At 43.7% G+C, this 20,598-nt stretch overlaps 1 protein-coding gene across 3 annotated transcripts in view; it reads right to left on the reverse strand.

Moving 5' to 3' along the window:
• Nucleotides 1-20,598, reverse strand: part of LOC111968852 (collagen alpha-1(XII) chain-like) — an 81,188-nt gene that overhangs the window by 9,761 nt on the left and 50,829 nt on the right. For all 3 annotated transcript variants that reach the window (XM_023994760.2, XM_023994759.2, XM_023994761.2), the window contains 22 exons: nt 19,640-19,786; nt 19,420-19,536; nt 18,650-18,802; nt 18,393-18,467; nt 18,142-18,281; nt 17,859-17,982; nt 17,521-17,664; nt 17,121-17,285; nt 16,958-16,996; nt 16,628-16,766; nt 14,486-14,628; nt 13,761-13,870; nt 8,141-8,299; nt 7,720-7,797; nt 6,742-6,828; nt 5,774-5,827; nt 5,165-5,260; nt 4,852-4,905; nt 1,093-1,146; nt 610-663; nt 398-469; nt 103-138 (listed from right to left, as the gene is read on the reverse strand). In XM_023994760.2, the coding sequence (XP_023850528.1) occupies nt 103-138; nt 398-469; nt 610-663; nt 1,093-1,146; nt 4,852-4,905; nt 5,165-5,260; nt 5,774-5,827; nt 6,742-6,828; nt 7,720-7,797; nt 8,141-8,299; nt 13,761-13,870; nt 14,486-14,628; nt 16,628-16,766; nt 16,958-16,996; nt 17,121-17,285; nt 17,521-17,664; nt 17,859-17,982; nt 18,142-18,281; nt 18,393-18,467; nt 18,650-18,802; nt 19,420-19,536; nt 19,640-19,786 (2,240 nt within the window). The remainder of the gene's footprint in view (nt 1-102; nt 139-397; nt 470-609; nt 664-1,092; nt 1,147-4,851; nt 4,906-5,164; nt 5,261-5,773; nt 5,828-6,741; nt 6,829-7,719; nt 7,798-8,140; nt 8,300-13,760; nt 13,871-14,485; nt 14,629-16,627; nt 16,767-16,957; nt 16,997-17,120; nt 17,286-17,520; nt 17,665-17,858; nt 17,983-18,141; nt 18,282-18,392; nt 18,468-18,649; nt 18,803-19,419; nt 19,537-19,639; nt 19,787-20,598) is intronic.

The raw sequence follows: 20,598 nt of genomic DNA on the forward strand, positions 1-20,598 counted from the left end.
AGTAGTTGCCTAGTCCTGGACTAAAGGATACAGTAGTTGCCTAGTCCTGGACTAAAGGATACAGTAGTTGCCTAGTCCTGGACTAAAGGATACAGCACATACCCTCTCTCCCTTTTCTCCTTTTACTCCAGACAGTCCCTGTGAAAAAGAGGAAACATGGATGTTCTCAATACAAGGAAAGCCAATCATTTGCATGAGATTTGCAACAAAACACCACAAATACGCTGTGAAATAGGAAGTTAGTTAACATTTTCCAATTTAATCAAATGCGGTGGGATGATTCAAGACAGTCTTTGAAGAGGTAGGATTTCAGATGTTTTTGGAAGATTGCTAGGGACTCTGCTGTCCTCGATGAAACATACATCATCACCATATGACCACTTGTATTTCTACATACTGGGTTTCCTGTGTCTCCTGGTTTTCCTGCGCTTCCTGTGTTTCCTGGTGAACCCGGAGATCCTGGACTTCCCTGGATGATGAGAAGATGGACAGCGTTATTGCTATATCCACTTACCAAAGTTACCAAACGGTAAACATAAGGACAACAACCACTCCTGAAGGACTGAGTTTGTCTGTGTTTTGACCACGTCTTCTGGCTGCAGTACTCACCATCGGTCCCGTTGGACCTCTAGGTCCCGATGGTCCTTCCTTCCCTGGGGGTCCCTGGGAAGAGAAGATAGACGCTCACAACAGGCAGCAATAAAAGTTGGCATTACGTTGTTGTTGTGTTAAAGGTATGTTGTCAATGTTAACTTTATTTCTGTATATATGTACTGTACGTTTTATGGTGCTGTTAAACTGGTGGTGCTTCCAAGAGATGGGACTATAAAAACTCAGTGAAATAAACCAGGACCTCGCTAATCTCCCTAGCGACCAATCTCTGTAGTGTGTTCTACTGCGCCAGTTTAATGGAGCCCAATGACGTCATCTGACATGCACCAGAATACTAGGAGCACACAACAGTTTAACTGCGCACGTTGAGGGATCACATGCACACGTTGATTTAAGTAGGTGCTGGCTAGATTCATGGCCTTTCAACAGTGCCTGTACACTGAGCAGCTCTGTGTAGAGGTACAGAGATGCTGATCTTACCCGCACTCCTCCTGGTCCAACAGAACCCATAGGACCAGCAGCACCAGCAGGACCCTGCATGAACACAACACACTCAATCAAACTCTGATAACCAGTAATAACACATAATTCTGACAAAATGGCTCAAATGGCACAACATTGCCTTTTCATTTGGCCAGAAATGATAACTACTAGCTGTACTGTGGAATAACTGCTCTCTAGTTTCCTTGTGAGAACTCTCTTGTTTTTTAGTGAGAACATGATAGACTTTTCTGATGCAATTTAGGATACTTGATTTGGTTGTTGAAATGCATGTTGTTAGCAGAACCATTCGACAGCCAAGGCTGCTATAGTCATAAACATCTTCATGTGATTATTCTCAAGTATTACTAACATCACAGGGTAATTGTTAGGATTCAGGTGACTCATATTTCCAAAGTAAAGTCGTCCTTGATGTGGGTGAGTGATTCTCAACTAAATTATGCTCATTATTGGCGTCACAGCAACAATAACTGCTTCCAACTCCTATTGAAAATGCCAGCGGGTCCGATCTCATTCCAGCACTGGAAGTTTCAGTGATACAGTCTGGTCAAGCTGTAGGTCATTTCAGTGATCAGCAGTCTGGTCAAGCTGTAGGTTGTAATCTGAGAATAAGTACAGTCTGGTCAAGCTGTAGCGTTATCAAGTGGATTACAGTCTGGACAAGCTGTAGGTATCAGTGATACAGTCTGGTCAAGCTGTAGGTTATCAGTGATACAGTCTGGTCAAGCTGCTAGGTTATCAGTGATACAGTCTGGTCAAGCCTGTAGTGTATCAGTGATACAGTCTGCCTGTCAAGCTGTAGGTTATCAGTGATACAGTCTGGTCAAGCTGTAGGTTGTCAAGTGATACAGTCTGGTCAACGCTGTAGTTATCAGTGATACCAGTCTGGTCCAAGCTGTAGGTTATCAGTGATACAGTGCTGGTCAAGCTGTAGGTTATCAGTGCTATAGTTATCAATGCTCTGGTCCAAGCTCGTTAGGTTATCAGTGATACAGATCTGGTCAAGCTGTAGGTTTTCAGTGATACAGTCTGGTCAAGCTGTAGTGTCAGTGTGATACAGATCTGGTCAAGCTGTAGGTGTTGTCAGTGATAACAGTCTGGTCAAGCTGTAGATATCAGTGATACAGTCTGGTCAAGCTGTAGGATCAGTGATACAGTCTGGTCAAGCTGTAGGTTATCAGTGATACAGTCTGGTCAAGCTGTAGGTTTTCAGTGATACAGTCTGGTCAAGCGTAGGTTGTCAGTGATACAGTCTGGTCAAGCTGTAGGTTGTCAGTGATACAGTCTGGTCAAGCTGTAGGTTATCAGTGATACAGTCTGGTCAAGCTGTAGGTTATCAGTGATAGCAGTCTGGTACAGCTGTAGTATCAGTGATTACAGTCTGGGCAAGCTGTAGGTTTCAGTGATACAGTCTGGTCAAGCTGTAGGTTATTCACGTGAGTACAGTCTGGTCAAGCTGTAGGTTATCATGATACAGTCTGGTCCAAGCTGTAGGTTGTCAGTGATACAGTCTGGTCAAGCTGTAGGTTAGTCAGTGATACAGTCTGGTCAAGCTGGTAGCGGTTATCAGTGACTTATACAGTCTGGTCAAGACTGTAGGTTATCAGTGATACAGCTCTGGTCAAGCTGTAGGTTATCAGTGATCAGTTGCCTATAGTAGGGTCATGATCGAAACTGAGTCACCGAGGTTGTCAGTGATACAGCGTCGTGTCAAGGCGTGTAAGTCTAGGTCAAGGCTTAGGATTGTCAGTGATGTCGCGTGGTCCAAGTCTTCGTTATTATAGTCATCTGGTCAAGACTCGTAGGTTGTGCACGTGATATTGTGACAGTGCTGGTTACAGCTGTTAAGGTTTATTCAGTGAACAGCAGGTCTGGTCCAGCTGTGGTAGGTCAGATCAGTCGATACAGTTCTGCGTCAAAGGCTCGTAGGTATAGTGATGAGCAGTCCTGGCTACAAGGCTGTAGGTTCATCAGTGATGACAGTCTGGTCCAAGCTGCTACAGGTTCTGTCAGTGATTAAGTCTGGTCCAAGCTGTAGTTGTCAGGTGATCACAGTCTGTGTAGCTGTAGGTTGTTCAGTATTCACAGTCTGGTACATAGCTGTAGGTCTTATCAGTGAGAATTAGTCTGGTTATCCGTAGTTATCCATGTACGTCGGTTAGCTGTCAGGTAGAATACAGTCTGGTCAAGCTGCTAGTATCAGTGATCACAGCTGGTCAAGCTGTAGGTGTGTCAAGTGACTTACAGTCTGGATCAACTGTCAGGTTATCAGTGATAAGTCCTGGTCGAGCATGTAGCGTTTCAGTGGATATACAGTCTGTCAAGCTCGTTAGGTTGTCAGTGATACAGTCTGGTCTTCAAGCTGCTAGGTTGAATCAGTGATACAGCTCTTGGTCCAAGCTCGTAAGGTATAGTCAGTGACTCACATCTTGGTCAAGCCTGATAGGTAATCAGTCAACACGTCTGGTCACAGCTGTCTCTAACTATCAGTGATAACAGTCTGGTTAAGCTGTCAGCATCTACTCAGTGACTTACAGTCCTGTCAAGCTGCGTAGGTTGTGCCGATACAGTCTGTCAACGCTGTAGGTTATCAGTGATACAGTCTGGTCAAGCTGTAGGTTATCAGTGATACAGTCTGGTCAAGCTGTAGGTTATCAGTGATACAGTTCGGTCATGGTGGAGGTTGCGTGGTTGACCAGTTCCAAAACCCTAAACAATTCATTGTAACCCCCTTCAGGTTGTTTCCTCTTTACAAGAGGGGCAAGGAATCCATCTAACGTAAGAAGGATATCCTCCAAGAAATTACCAGGCCAGGGTACGTTTGACTTCTGATATGTAGTCCCATTGTCTCCAGCCATCGTTCTTTGGGCTTTTGATGCAATTTAGGATCCACATATTCCCAGACACTTTGACGGTCATTGGCAACCTTGAGGGATGTAGTCTTATAATCCTGAGGTTGCTTATCTTCACATCACTTATTTTCTCAGCTATTTAAATCCAATTAGTGGCACCTAAGTAAAACGAAGAATACACTCTTAGACAAAAAGGGTTCCAAAAGGCTGTCCCCATAGGTGAACCCTTTTTGGTTCCAAGTAGACCTCTTTTGGGTTTCATGTAGAACCCCCTGGGGAAAGGGTTCTACATGGAACCCAATAGTGTTGTACCTGAAACCAAAAAGGGTTCTTCAAATGGTTCTCCTATGGGACAGCCGAATAACCATTTTAGGTTCTACATAGCACATTTTTTCTAGGAGTGTAGTCTACAATTCACTCTTTTTGGCCATGACTATAGGGTTTACACTATAGGGTTTACAGTATCGGTTTTACAGTATAGGGTTTACAGTATAAGTTTTACACTATAGGATTTACACTATAGTGTTTACAGTATAGGTTTTACAGTATAGGTTTTACAGTATAGGGTTTACACTATAGGGTTTACAGTATAGGGTTGACAGTATAGAATATGTACAGTTCATATTAATCCTCTATTCCCATTAGCAAGACTCTTCTGTGCTCCATGATAGCTTAACTGCACCACTGGCCTTCCACTGTAAATCAGCAGGTTGCTTGGAGTGTATACCCCACTCTGGGGACTGCATGGTCTACCTCCCACTTTGAATGTGGTTTCAGCTTTGCCATGTGGACAGATTCCAGACTCCAGTAGCGCTGTTTCTCTCTGTGGATCGTCTCTGGTTTCTTGTTGAAAACCACAGCTAATGAAAAAGAAAGCTGTACTCACTTGCAGCCCAGTCAGACCTGAGTCTCCGGGATCTCCCTTTGGTCCGGGACGGCCCTGAGAAGACAAAGGGAAGGAGAGGTTTAGAGCTGGAGTACAAAGGGAACTCCAACCCTGAACAACTACAGATCTGCTCTTTCTCTTGACCACGTAGTCTGTCACTGAGAGTGAATTTACATTCCAGCTTCAGCAGGATGTCTAACAATAAATAAGGTCTTCTTAACACAGAGTGACTGTGTGTGTAAATCATACGTCAGGGAGGACATCCTACAGTCCCCCACACTGTAAATCCCTAAGAACACTGCAGATGACTTACAGGTTCTCCGGGCAGAGACAAGCCATTAGGGCCTTGTGGACCTGGAGGTCCGGATGGTCCTGGAAGTCCTTGTTCTCCACGGGGGCCCATTGAACCCTATAGTAGAAGCAGAATGACAAAACCAAACAGTCACACTAATATTAAACTATTTACACCATATCTCCCGGTAGACCTCCCCACTGCTTTTCCCAGCAGCGCTGAGAGAATGAGAAGGAACCAGAACAATCAGTGACCGTTGGTGAGAAATATGTTCTACTTCTCATCAGACCTCTCAACATAGACCTCCTTAAATCAAGCTGGGGGAAAATAAACAGGACATAACAAGCTGAAAATTATACAGTACATTCAATAAGTGGGTTCAGATGTGAGAAATCTGTTTTGGCTGATGGGGCATGCTAATGGTATGTGCTTTGAGATAACTACTGCATTAGGCTGAAGTCTGATTTACTGTAAATGCGTTAGGCCTTGGACTGTATCCCAGCTCAGTAGGATATGGCTTGATTTAAAGTCGGATTCGGGCTTGGACCACACATCCATAATATTCAATGAATCGCTCTGGATCCAAGTGTGTGTTAAATGGCTTGATACTAATACAAAATCATTACTTACAGTTGGTCCTGAGTCTCCTCTCTCTCCTCTGGGTCCTTTAGTACCTGGTCCACCCTGGGAAAGTCAAGCAAGGATGAGAGACAGAGTCAGAGACTGAGAGTCAGAGCCATCCCCACAACAGGAGCTGTTTCCAGACCTAAATCCCAAGCCAGCAGGAATCCCCCAGGGGCTTAGATGAGGTTGCGGAGTGAAGCAAACATATTCCAGATGTACTGTTTTCCCGATGGGCATTTACCTTTTGACACATCCCTAAGTCTGATAGTCCAAACCTCATTGCACACCATTCATCTCRTCCCCCTGTCTTTCGTTTTCCATGGGAAGAAACACAGATACTCACATGTTGACCCCACTCTAATATCCACATGCTTAATCTATAGAGCAGGGCAACAGTTGTGAGGAGAAAAATATCCCTGTAACACTATTCCTATATGTTCACATCATCATAGTGGGGATTGAGAGTGGCATCACCATCATCATCATCGCATTAGTGAGTAGAGAGAGAGCCCTACCCTAAGACGAGGACAGACAGAAGCAGAGACAACCCTGCCTCAAGACGAGGACAGACAGAAGCTGAGAGATCCCTACACTAAGACGAGGACAGACAGAAGCAGAGAGATCCCTACCCTAAGACGAGGACAGACAGAAGCTGAGAGAGCCCTACACTAAGAGGAGGACAGACAGAAGCAGAGAGATCCCTACCCTAAGACGAGGACAGACAGAAATAGAGAGATCCCTACCCTAAGACGAGGACAGACAGAATCTGAGAGAGCCCTACACTAAGAGGAGGACAGACAGAAGCCGAGAGATCCCTACCCTAAGACGAGGACAGACAGAAGCTGAGAGAGCCCTGCCCCAAGACGAGGACAGACAGAAGCAGAGAGATCCCTACACTAAGACGAGGACAGACAGAAGCAGAGAGAGCCCTGCCCCAAGACGAGGACAGATGGTGGGATGGTTATTGTCTTTACCGAGGGGCCGGGTGGTCCCGGTGGGCCAACGCTGTCCTGTGCACATGTGCAGGCGTGGGGAAGAGCCGGGCACTTAAGCTCATCTCTCTGCAGGAGAGAAAGGAAGGAGATGGCGAAAGAAAGAAAGACAATAAGAATGTTATTTCATTTTTTACTGAAATACAACAGTAATAGTTTGTCCATCTCTTGACATCTGTGGGCCTTTCTGGTAACTCACGAAATACAACAAGTGCAAATAGGAGTATCTGTGATGAAAATGAGTGCCACTGCTCTGGCAACCCAAACCATAAAATGGCGCCTTGAAGTTTTCTGCTAGGAAACACATTAGAAAGGCTGCTAAAGCCATGATAAAACTGGGGTGCATACTAAAATATAACTGCTACCATAGCATGGCCTACACACAAATACTCTTTGACAACAAAAAATCCATCTGTTTTTTTGTGGAAGGGAATATGTGAAATCTCATACAACACAGCCTTCATTGACATGATACATTAATATCTCATGCAAATTACACTGAGAGAGAGAGATGGGTAATTGGCTATAGTCAAGTATATAACATGTATCCAATAATAAAGATACCATAGATGGTACAATGATTTATCTGTCCACCCCATGATCAAAGGGACCAGTTGTTTTGGTGGGGTTGGGATTGTACTGTACTGAGATTAGTCCAATTAGCCAGGAATACAATGGTCTATTCAGGCCTGACAGTGCAATCATTTCATTTCAAAAAAACTTTTTCCCAGCTAGGCATCACTTCGTAACGGCTATACAGCATGTGCACTTTAAAACATTAGTAATGACATATAAACTCCAAAATGAACATGCAAAACTACAATGGCTCTCTTAACCTATAGTAAGTGCTCAATGGTGTATAGTGAAAGATGAGCAGAGTCAATGTATCAAGGCTTGATTGTACAGTACTGTACAGGTGAGGCCTTACTAGAGGGCTGTCTACAGTGAAGCTGCTCTTACCGTGGCCGGGAGATCACAGCATTTGTCTCTGCTGGTCCAGCTCAAGCTGCACACAATATCAAACATCTGGAGCTGGAACTGCACAACAGAACAGAAAGATGAGAGAAGAGAGACGAATACAGATGGGTGTTACACATGGCTTCCATTGAGCTCCAGCGTCCAAGACTTAGAAACAACATGGCTCCAGACGCAGGCCAGATCCCATAGAGAGCTGGAACACAGATAGCATGAGAGAACAAGACAGAGAGAGCAGCGTCTTACATCCCTCCAACAATGACCGTGAGTTGTCAGCTCTTAATTGAGCATCAACACATGAGGAGCACATCTGGGCACTTTGCACTTCACAGCTTGTGTGTGAGTGAGGGATGCATTTTATCAGGAGTTTTCCATTTCAAATAAGTGTTATCAATTTTTCACTCACTGTAGCCGACTCTCTCTTTGATCCTCCTGACTTCGCCATCTTGCCCAGCACTTCATAGCCATCTGTGGAGATGTTGTTGGCCTCCTTGATGGGTTTCTCTGCAACCTCCTGGCAGTCCACGTTCAGTTTGACCCTCTCGGGAGAGACACTGATGTGAAGCTTTAGGAGGAGGAGGAAGAGGAGGAGAAGAGGATTATTAGTTAAGACCACTCTAATCTTCTCAATATGAACAACTACAGCAACAATATTTGGACATAATTGCTTGGTAAAGAGTACTGAAAGCGTTCAGTGTTTTTCACATGGTATTTCTGCAATAGCCTAGTGGTGGCAGGTACTAGGGTAGCCTAGTGGTTAGAGCGTTGGACCAGTAACCGAAAGGTTGCAAGATCGAATCCCCGAGCTGACAAGGTAAAAATCTGTCGTTCTGCCCCTGAACAAGGCAGTTAACCCACCGTTCCTAGGCCGTCAATGAAAATAAGAATTTGTTCTTAACTGACTTGCCTAGTTAAATAAAGGTATAAAAGAGAGCCTCTCTCTCCTATGGAAAGGCATGTTTTGAGCGAAGCAGCGGTCTAAGGCACTAGAGGCGTCACTACAGATCCTGGTTCGATTCCAGGCTGTATCACAAACGGCCGTGACTGGGAGTCCCATAGAGCGGCGCACAGTTGGTCCAGCATCGTCCGGGTTAGGGGTAAGCCGTCATTGAAAATAAGAATTTGTTCTTAACTGACTTGCCTAGTTAAATAAAGGTAAAAAAAATAATAAAAGCACAATTCTTCAGGAGTCTCGTACCATAAACTAAGAACCCAGTTGAGCCAATGTGCAAACGAAACCCCTAAAGTCTTCTAACTGATGTTTATAAAGACGCTGATACTGTATTTTACTAAATCACCATTATTAATATGATTTTCTATAAAGAAGTTAATTAAAGATCATTGTATCACGTAAGAAGTAAGAACATTCTGGTTGTAGGTCCCTTGGAAAAAAGTTAATGTCACTTTCACTGATACACAGAACATTGAATGATCAACATGAAACAACAAACTATAGGCTATACATGAAATAACACAAAACTGCCAGGGTATGGGCCATTTCTCAACATTAACTCTCCAAAACTCCCATCACATCTCGAAATGATGTTGTTTATGGTACACCATCAAAAGTGCTACACTCTCCATACTTTCCTGCGCAGCTGCATTTTTCTGCCGAACATTCTGACAAGCTTTCACCCTGACAGAGACAGCAGGCTAACGTTACTGTGTTACTGTCCTACAGAGCGAAACCAACCGGACTTGACAACCACTCACAACATTATTATCTGGCCAACCACAGGAGAGGGGAGGGTCTGATACCCCAAGATCCTGGCATGGGCATACAGTATATACCATGATGCACTTGAGGGCTTACCAAAATAACGCTAAATTACATACTGCAAGCGCAAATAATGCGTACATATACATTATTTCACTAACCAACAAGAATATTACTGCAAAATGAGGATTCACAAAAATGTCAGTGTCCTTCACCGAGACTCATCATTTGAAAGCAACATGAAATTCCATCAACTGCAGTTGGCTGATGTTGGGGAACACGAAGCATATTCTATTGGAACACAATCAATGAGTCACACAATGACTCATTCTCTAATAAAGGCCTGAGAAATCTATCACACTGACACAGATGATGAAAATCTTCTGAATGGATCAAAAACCACAGGAGTCAAGAAAGACTAGACCTTGACTTCCACTATTACTGACCAAGTCACAATTACACTTAATTACTCCTCCCTCCCTCTGACTATAACTCCTGTAGACAATGACACATCCTGGACACATCTCTTTTTCAGCACTCCATTCACGCTTAGTATGGATTCTCCCTCTGGTATACTATAGACGTCATATGCTATATGCTATATATGCTATATATAGAACAAGTTGTCCAGTCCACAGACATAGCAACAGTATACTGTATATGGCTATATTTGGGTTCCAGTGTGTCTGACATACTTTCATGATTTCTATCAGACTCCATTTTATTGTTGTTGGCTGTGTCTTCACAACTCCTCCATGTTTTCACTCCATTTCACGATGGCGCGTGAAATCACAATTCACATGCAGCCTGATATGGGAATCCTACATTAGTTTGATTAAAAGTAAAAGTGGATCTTTCGTGATATTTTTGATGCACTGACAAATTGCAGATTTCACCAACTCTTTCCAGGAAGAGACAAAATCCTTCTTCATGTATACCACTGCCGCCATATCATTCCAGACATCTACGCTCCCATGTCAAGTCTTGGAGGACGATACAATATTCCCATCCTGGTTTCAGAAAAGGAGCTTGCTTAGCTTTGGTTGTAAAGTCACCATTTCATTTCTGAGTGGCTTCTTCTGTTGCAGGAATGGTTGCATGCGTCATTAAGTCTGCTTGGCTACCTCGCGGAATGGAGGGCTTTTAAAAGAAGGCTTCAGAGGAAACTCTTATAATGAGAGTACAAAGAGGGCAGTCAGGGCTATGGAAATGTATCAGTTAGATTGACCGAAGACCAACGTTTTAAACTGCTTTGGTTCTTTGGAGCATTCTCTTCTCCCACTCATTCTCAATTAGTGCTTGCAAATACTGACAAAACCCAACCGCTCATTCCACCCAATCCCTGAATGGAAAGTTTTAGAGAGTTTGGATCCTCTCAGAGAATAATAGCTGCATTTGTGAAGCTCTAAGTATGGGGAACCTGTAGAGTGGATGGACTGAATACATCTAGCTATTACCAAAAGCACAATTTAAAAATATATATATTTCCACTTGATCGCAACCAAACGCAAAAAAGCTAATGGCACCAACGATACATATATGAGTTGGTGAAAAATATTCCCCCTTTCAAATCAAATCAAAATGTATTGGTCACATACACGTATTTAGCAGATGTTATTGCGGGTGTAGCAAAATGCTTGTGTTTCTTATTTAGTGGAACACTCTGCCTGAGAATAAAGTTTTCCCTGGTCAAACGCCCCTCTAAGGCCACCATCCCTGCAGTGTGGGGAGGGAATCCCCAGTTGGTTAGAGAGGGCTAGCGTCTGCTAAAGCTATCATTAGGAGATTTCCCACATGGTGGATCAGAGGAGAGCCAGACCTCTCTAACCTGGATAATTCTCTATTTAGCTACTGGCCCAAGGAGAAAGGAGAGGTAGATCAGTCTGCACTCTGTAACATACACATTGCTATTAAACTATATGAAGCAGCTACACCCTACACATTTTACTATACTTAGTAAATATCAGGACTATAGTTCAAATGAGAGCATGGGTCAGACTAGGAATAGAGATAATGGTTGGTTTGGGTTAGTTGTTTCATACTTCCCTATGGACATGTCTGATCTTAGTAAGTAGAAACAATTCATTTTGTGAGAGAAATAGTCGAGGGGAGGGGAATAATCTATTGTGTCTCATAACAATCTACTCTGAGTTCATATCAAAAGATATGAACTGCTCTGAGGTAGGGCACACACTATACATGTTAATAGTTTTTCGTTTTCTTTGAGTGGCAAATAGTTTCCCTGATCAGAGAAAAAGCAGGTAGGTAGACCACCGAAGACACCTGTTCGCTTGGAGCAGTAACTGCACAGTACCACAAACTAACCACCCAGCGCACACTCAGACTGCAGGCACCACCACAACCATAAGAAGAGATAAGAAGCACACAAATCCAACTGGAGCTCTGATGATGTCATTGTACTGATGTTAGTCATGTCATCGGCTGAAGCCCTGACCCGACATTTTCCAGGTTTCCATTCATAACATTAGTCTGTAATTAGCCTTGCTGCTTAGCAGTCTGACTGAAACTACATCAACTTGATGTTCTTTGGGCGAAACATTCTCCCTCATGACTTCGAAGTGTTTACAATGGATTCATTGACCCTAGGAAGTACATTTGATGTCGGATCAGAGTAGACCACACTAGAGGGAGTGTCCTCATTATGTGTTTTTAGAAAAAGGAATAGCTGAAGTTTTTACATAATAGGAGGCATATTGTTCCCCTTCAGAAACATTGGATACACTTGAAACACTTTTCAGGTCCATTGGAAACAGTCATTTTTCATTTTAGTTGCATCTTACTGATGTTCATTGTTGAAATCCTTGTCACCCTACAGTCTGATATCTGAGCACAACAGAGGATGTTTAATATTCTGCTCTGCTTTGAGTTGGGGCTGGCGTTTGATGTCCAACATGGGCTCCTCTACTCSTGCTGAGACTGAGTTACGCAGAATGTGACAAAAACACTGTATATCATGGTTGTAAAACACTGAGAAAATCATTCTAGAGGACCAATGGCTTTTTATACAATAATGACAACCTACAGAGTTATTTCAACTGGGTTAGAAAGCCTTGAGTGACTGATGGATGTTTACAGTCATGTACAGTAATGACTCTATGCACTCACTGACCCCCACTGAGACTTAATATTGTAATCCCAACATAGAAGATTATTAGGGCCCCAATGGGAATCCACATTCGGAGGCAGTAAAGATGTATAGAAGATGCAATATACATGTCAAAATATCTCCATTCATGTTTACATATTGTTGTAGGTCTCTTTGAGCTTGTTGAATTTTTATTCAGATTTTCTCAGACTGTTAAAAACTGTCTGTTGAAGCAGGACATTTTTTTTATTGACAGATAATTTTATTCAAGCAGAAAATACTCCTGAAAATACCTCATTGGACACATGCAGCTAGCTTTCYTTTATGCGGTCCAAAAGTACGAAGTGGCTTTTTTCCCAATGTATTGAGTTTCATTTATCATAAACGAGGTAAAACAAAACAAACGCTGATCCAATAACAGCCCACTTCCTCAGAATGTTCTTGAATTCCCACCTGACCGCCGCCAGGACAATGGCCAATCAGCACGTCGTAAGTCTCYATTGCTAGGCTAACTATAACTGGTTCCAAATAAAATAAAATATTCAGGTTGCACATTGTGCAAGATCACCATGGGTCACCAAAGTCTCCTCCAACCTGTGAAAATATATTTATAGTCCTTCCAAACCATTCATCAAAGTAACTTCCTTCAGCCTCAGAAAACAAAGCTAACAGCAGAGCATAAAAAGGCCTGAAGACTGAACTTTGGCACCGAACCCACATCGCAATACTATAAGATGGATCACATTTAATTTCATGAGAGGAAAGTAACCATATCCTAGCTAGATCTTAGTCTTGGCGTTTATTATCSACAAGATCATACCCTCAGGAGGTGTATTCAATGAGGCATAACACTAATCAACAGAAACATCAACTATGAACAGACATGACCGACCATAATGACAGAACACATCTATCATAGGTGGTGACCATATCAAGGCTACACATCCCAGACAGGACGTCTACTCTGCCTTGAAAATGTATCTAAACATTTTACCACAGAAATTCATTATTCATGTGAAAATGTATCTTTGGAACCTGGTGTTTTGGATGTTATTATCCCAAATTATTGCTGATTATTGCTGATCTGTATGTCCTTGGGAAATTCAACCACAAAAATAGGCCAAGATATGTTACTCCTCTGCCAAGCCTTAATGTCACCATATGGCCCACAAACTGTTTTCATTCAAGTGAAATGGTGTTTACCTTGTGGAAGCTCCCGTGGAAAATTCTCTTCACTTGATCCTCATTAAACGTGGCTCTTTGGATCTCCCCTCTGGTGTCCTTGTTGTAAAACGTGATTGTTTTGCTGGAAGCTGAAAAGAGAGAACGATGGCTTCAGATGGACCCCTAAACATACATTACAGGGAGAAGTCATGCAACGCACACACCACACACCAGAGAGGAGGAGAGAGAGAGCAGAGAGGGAGATAGAGAGAGAGTGAGATAGCGAGATAGATAGAGATAGAGAGATAGAGAGAGAGAGAATAGAGAGAGATAGAGAGAGAGATAGAGAGATAGAGGAGAGAGAGATAAGAGAAGATAGAGAGATAGAGTAGAAGAGTAGAGAAGATAAGTAGAGAGAAGAGAGATAGAGAGTTAGAGAGAGAGAGAGAGATAGATAGAGAGAGAGATAGATAGAGAGAGAGAGAGAGAGAGGAGAGATACGAGAGAGAGAGAGAGAGAGAGATACAGGGAAGATGGCCCTCACAAGTGAACACTTATGGACTTGTAGAAAAAGTGTGAAAAGTCCGTGCCAAACCAAAACTCTTCCCTAGAGGGGATCAGTGGACTGTAGCAGCCCACTAATCATTACACTGGTCTAAKTTTCTAAAGACTGTTATTTGATGCAGTAAGGAGGGGAATCAGACCATAGCTGTTAGGTAGCTTCAGCTAACCCAGAAGAGAAACAAAGCATGATGGGGGCTTACGGTTGACAGTGACCCCGACCTCAGGGTTGTTGTTACCATCGGCAATCTGCCAGATATCAAAGGCCTGGTTGGGGGTGTCAGGAAGGAGACGGAAGAGCAGGATAATGGTGTAGGATGGAGAAAGACCCTCTGGGTGGATCTCCCTGGCAGGAAGAAAAATACAGGATACAGGTGTCATGGCAGAGCTTTTTCATAAAGCTAAGGGATTCTCTTCTGTAAGATGGTCAACTTCATAGACTACAACACTGAGAAAATCTGATTACTAGCTGTATTCATTTGACATACAAAATGTTGACTTAAGTTAGTTAATCAGATAATCATTCATCTTTGATCAAAGTGAGAGGGTCCACTAAAACCTGTTGGAATTAAGATAGCCAATCGTAATCTATAGAGCCTTTGGCCAGGACGAAACACTAGATCCTTTGTAACTTCTGGAAAATCAAAGACACAGAGAAACAAGGTTGGCATCTAAAAGCCACACCATAAACCAAAAAGACACACAATATCCACCCTGTCACGTAGACCACAGAATCTGAAAATGGTTGCCAGTTCTACMCCAGACTCCAAAAATTACGGACATATTGAAAGTATTTTCCGTCCCTACTTTACTGCTTGAAGTGTTTCCATTTGTGCACATGAAGTCAATGACTTACCCACGCACAACTACAGATGATTATGGACAAATGAACTAAGCATGCTCATGCCTAAAATGTTAGCGCAGAACTCTTGAGCAGCTCAGCATTTGCCTGAATACATTTTAATGGGCCYAGTAAAGAGCTGGGCTCTTGACCTTCGGCTGCTTTGGTTGATCCCTCTATGACATACACTACCGTTCAAAAGTTTGGGGTCACTTAGAAATGTTCTTGTTTTTAAAAGAAAAGCMATTTTTTTGTCCATTCAAAYAACATCAAATTGATCAGAAATACAGTGTATACATTGTTAATGTTGTAAATTACTATTGTAGCTGGAAACGGCAGATTTTTTATGGAATATCTACATAGGCGTACAGAGGCCCATTATCAACAAACATCACTCCTGTGTTCCAATGGCACGYTGTGTTAGCTAATCCAAGTTTATAATTTTAAAAGGCTAATTGATCACTAGAAAACCCGTTTGCAATTATGTTAGCACAGCTGAAAATTGTTGTGCTGATTAAAGAACCAATAAAACTGGCCTTCTTTAGGCATCTGCAGCGTCAGCATTTGTGGGTTTGTTTACAGGCTCAAAATGGCCAGAAACAAAGACCTTTCTTCTGAAACAAAGACCTTTCTTCTGAAACAAAGACCTTTCTTCTGAAACAAAGACCTTTCTTCTGAAACTAGTCAGTCTATTCTTGTTCTGAGAAATTAAGGCTATTCCATGAGAGAAATTGCCAAGAAACTGAAGATCTCGTACAACGCTGTGTACTACTCCCTTCACAGAACAGAGCATAATGGCTCTAACCAGAATAGAAAGAGTGGGAGGCCCCGGTGCACAACTGAGCAAGAGGACAAGTACATTAGAGTGTTTAGTTTGAAAAACAGACGCCTCACAAGTCCTCAACTGGCAGCTTCATTAAATAGTACCTGCAATACACCAGTCTCAACTTCAACAGTGATGAGGCTACTCCTGGATGCTGGCCTTCTAGGCAGAGTTCCTCTGTCCAGTGTCTATGTTATTTTGCCCATCTTAGTCTTTTCTTTTTATTGGCCAGTCTGAGATATGGCTTTTTCTTTGCAACTCTGCCTAGAAGGCCAGCATCCCGGAGTCGCCTCTTCACTGTTGAAGTTGAGACTGGTGTTTTGCGGGTACTATTTAATAAAGCTGCCAGTTGAGGACTTGTGAGGCATCTGTTTCTCAAACTAGACACTCGAATGTACTTGTCCTCCCACTAAGTGACCCCAAACTGTTGAACGGTAGTGTATGTGGGAGAGGGGCTACCCTGGGAGCTTTACACTCTGAACCAAATCATTTTCTCTTCCTAACACCTCATATTCTACAAGCTGCAACAACAAACAGGGCTGGAAAAGGGCTCTTGGCACAGCGCTCTCCGAGCAGAGCCTTTGAAGATACAAAAAGATTATTATGCAGGCTGGCCAGCATTACATTACACAGGAGAAGAGCAGGCAACGCGCAACAGCCCGCAAACAGGCACACACTTACTTTGTGGGTGCAGAGAGGAATGCATCTTTGTGTAGCCTGTAGCCTATAAAGCTGTTGAAAGAGCCAGGTTCCATGGACACGCCATTCATGGCAGCGAAGGTCCTGTCTGTGATGTTGAAGCCCTCAAGCATTCTGAAGCCTGGTGAACACACGTCAGGTCAATACACAATCATGAGAAGATACAAGTCAATGCACAGGAACACAGTACTGACATTGTTGGTAGGAATGAATTAGGGCTCAGAGTTTTTCTACGTCAGTAAAGAGCTCCTGGCCATAGGTGTTATCAGCAGCTGTCAGTTTATTCAGAATATAGGTGTAGCATATACTTACCAGGTGAGGTGAACCCGTTGATGTAGATCAAAGGACAAGCTGAGGAGGGAGAAGTAAAACAAAACATGATGTGATGGAAAAGGCTGGAGGACAACATACAGCTAACGTCAATCTGCTTTCACTTGTGTCTTGAGGTACTGTGTAATGTAGATGTAAATCTTACTGGATGTGGCCGTTTCACAGATGAATGTGAGGAGGTTGTCCTGGATCTTGGCGAACGCGTCAAAGTCATCCACAACAAAGACGTGTCTTTCACTTGGCTTGCTGCCAATGTTCCTCAACTCTGCCACGTCCACATCGGCCACACCGACCACAAATACACTGTAACCTGGAGCAAGACGAGCACAAAGATAACCGTTATGATCCATATGCCCTAGCCCTGTTGGCTGTTCAGATCTTCCAATTTGACAGTGAAAACCCCAAAAGGAGTAAGTAATGCTTTATCTCAAAACATATCTAGTAATTTCTAAAGTTCTGTAGCTACACTTATGTTGACTAAATCTGGACTGAAAATATCCTTTTACTGACTTCTGTAAGGACAAATCCAAATGTTGAACACTTACCAGAGTGTATCAGGTTGGAGGCACTCTTCTGGACCTCGTCTTGGGAGCGACCATCGGTGACGACCACCAGAACCTTAGGCACGTACTTCCTCATGCCGTTGTCTGAGGTGAACACCTTCTCACCAACGTGCTTCAGAGCAGCACCTGTACACAGAGGGGTAAGACATCAATTTCCACCTTTAACTATAGACCCATTCAACTCCACCAGCAAGATGAAGACACTGTAATGACATTGGTGGTGAGTGAATGTTTGTAGAATCTTTAATTAACTCAACATTATGCAATTGGTGTTAACGATATCATCCAGTAAGATTGAGAGTAGCAGTCTGTGGGCGTACCTGTTTTGGTGTTTCCTCCCATGTAGCGGACAAGCTGCAGCGCAGCCAAGGTCCTTCCCTTGTCTTGGTAAGTGTTCAGTTTGAACTCTGTCTTGGCACTGTCACTGAACTGCACAAAAGACACCTGTTTCCAGAAGACAAAAGAGGGAGTGAGAGGGAGCGAGAGCGAGAGAATAATAAAGCATTGACATGAAGAATACACTCTGAAAGAGGAAAAGAGAAGAGAATATGCTGTAAACATCAAAGAGCTAACGCTCAGAGGATAGCCTGAATGGCTACGTACCTGCATGCCGCCAGGGTGGATGACGTCGAAGGCTCCGATCATGCTGAACACAAACTGGATCACTTTGCTGAAGCTCTCGTCTCCGATACTCCAGGAGCCGTCAATCAGGAACACCAGGTCAGCCTTGGCCCCTCTGCACACTGTGGTGCACATAGAGCAAGTCAATGTCAGGTAGGACATGTATGAAGAGTTTCTTCTCTGTGTTAGCTTCACTTCTCTTCACAGCATGCTGACTTCAAGCCTTTCCTTACCGTCCATAGCAGGGGGGATGGTGGGGGGTGGAGGTGGAGTGGGGGGCTCAGTTGGGGTCTCTGTGGGCTTAATCACTGTAACAAAGACCAGAACATAAACAGTCAAACCGTTTGGACTTCACTAGCATGCCCTGTTAGTCCCCTGCAAAGACCCTGAGGTGTTTTCTTATACCCGGAGTGTGGTGGGAGGTATACATGTGTGTAAACACAATGAAATGTTACATGTTACAGGTCTGATGGTTAGTGGAGTTTCTTACGGGTCCTCTCCTTGACGCTGACTCCAGGCCCCTCCAGGTTGGGGGTCTGTGTGTACACTGTGGCGTTGTAGAGGGCGTCAGGGGTCAGGCCGTCCCAACAGTAGTGGCTCTCAGACCCAGTGATGGTGGTCTCCTGACCTCCCCTGTTAGAGGCTGTAGGAGGAAAGAGTAACACACATTGGTAGTGGATCAGGTGATTTATCCCCATACACTTTAAACGTATACCCCATTTATCCCCAAGCACTTTGAGCAACTGGAAATCACACCAGGTAAAAGCGTTATATAAATCTAATTCATTATCATTATTATGAATATTTTCAAAGAGAGGGGAAGGAGAGGGGTTAAAGCCAGCCAGTGATAGTGCTTGGACTGAGGTAGCAGTGGGCTTATACAGTGTTTTGTTTTATTCAACATGCCCTTTCAAACAAACATGAATTAACTTAATGTGGCAAAGTGCAGTGCTTCCATCTATAATGGCTACCATACTGTAAACAGACTTAAATATTGCAACATTTTTTCCCATATTTTTTTTCTCTTACAGTCCTCCAGCGTCAGAGAATTAATAGGAGACAGATGGATCAGTGGGCATGAATAAAATACAATTATATAACATATTTAGACATTCGAACAAAGACACCTTTGTGATAGGGTGGCAACTTTGTCTACATATCTGATCGACAGTAAACATTCTCAAATCAATATAGAAACAGTTCTGCCCCACAGGTATCAAGGTTATATGGAATGGGCTCCCAGCCAGGTACAGCACTTACGGTCGAATGGATTGAGTTTGAGTCTGTAGGAAGTGGCAGCCCTGTGGGGGGTCCATCTCATGCAGAAGGTGTCATAACCAATGTTGTAGGTGGTCAGGTCAGTGATGTTCAGGTACACTGTGAAAGACAGGAACAGTCAACCAATCAATCAAACAATAATTTGATCAACCAAACAACTAATGAGTCAAGCAACCAATCAAACAACCAATAAATGACTTACATGTGGTTCCTTGTCCAATGAGAGGTCCGCTGAGGCCAGCGTCGTACTGGGCCAACACCTTGAGGTCGTAGGTGGTTCCAGGCTGCAGGTTGTGCAGCTGGTAGCTGGTCACATCTCCAACAAACGTCTCCATGGTCTGATCAGTACCTGCAGGCACAGACAGGGACACTCCAGGTCAATAACAGTGCACAGACAGGGACACTCCAGGTCAATAACAGCAGGCACAGACAGGGACACTCCAGGTCAATAACAGGTAGCACAGACAGGGACACTCCAGGTCAATAACAGCAGACACAGACAGGGACACTCCAGGTCAATAACAGCAGACACAGACAGGGACACTCCAGGTCAATAACAGCAGGCACAGACAGGGACACTCCAAGTCAATAACAGCGAGGCACAGACAGGGACACTCCAGGTCAATAACAGCAGGCACAGACAGGGACAACTCCAGGTCAATAAACAGCAGGCACAGACAGGGACACTCCAGGTCAATAACAGCAGGCACAGACAGGGACACTCCAGGTCAATAACAGCAGGGCACAACAGGGACACTCAGGTCAATAACAGTAGCACAGACAGGACACTCCAGGTCAATAACCGTAGGACACAGACAAGGACACTCCAGGTCAATAACAGCAGACACAGACAGGAATACTCCAGGCAATAACAGCAGACAAGACAGGGGACCACTCCAGGTCAATAAACAGCAGACACAGACAGGGACACTCCAGGTCAATAACAGCAGGCACAGACAGGGACACTCCAGGTCAATAACAGCAGGACACAGACAGGGGACACTCCAGGTCAATAACAGCAGACACAGACAGGGACACTCCAGGTCAATAACCAGCAGACACAGACAGGGACACTCCAGGGTCAATGAACAGCAGGCACAGACAGGGACACTCCAGGTCAATAACAGCAGACACAGACAGGGACACTCCAGGTCAATAACA

The sequence above is a fragment of the Salvelinus sp. IW2-2015 genome, linkage group LG9 (assembly GCF_002910315.2).
Source record: "Salvelinus sp. IW2-2015 linkage group LG9, ASM291031v2, whole genome shotgun sequence".
NCBI lineage: Eukaryota > Metazoa > Chordata > Actinopteri > Salmoniformes > Salmonidae > Salvelinus > Salvelinus sp. IW2-2015.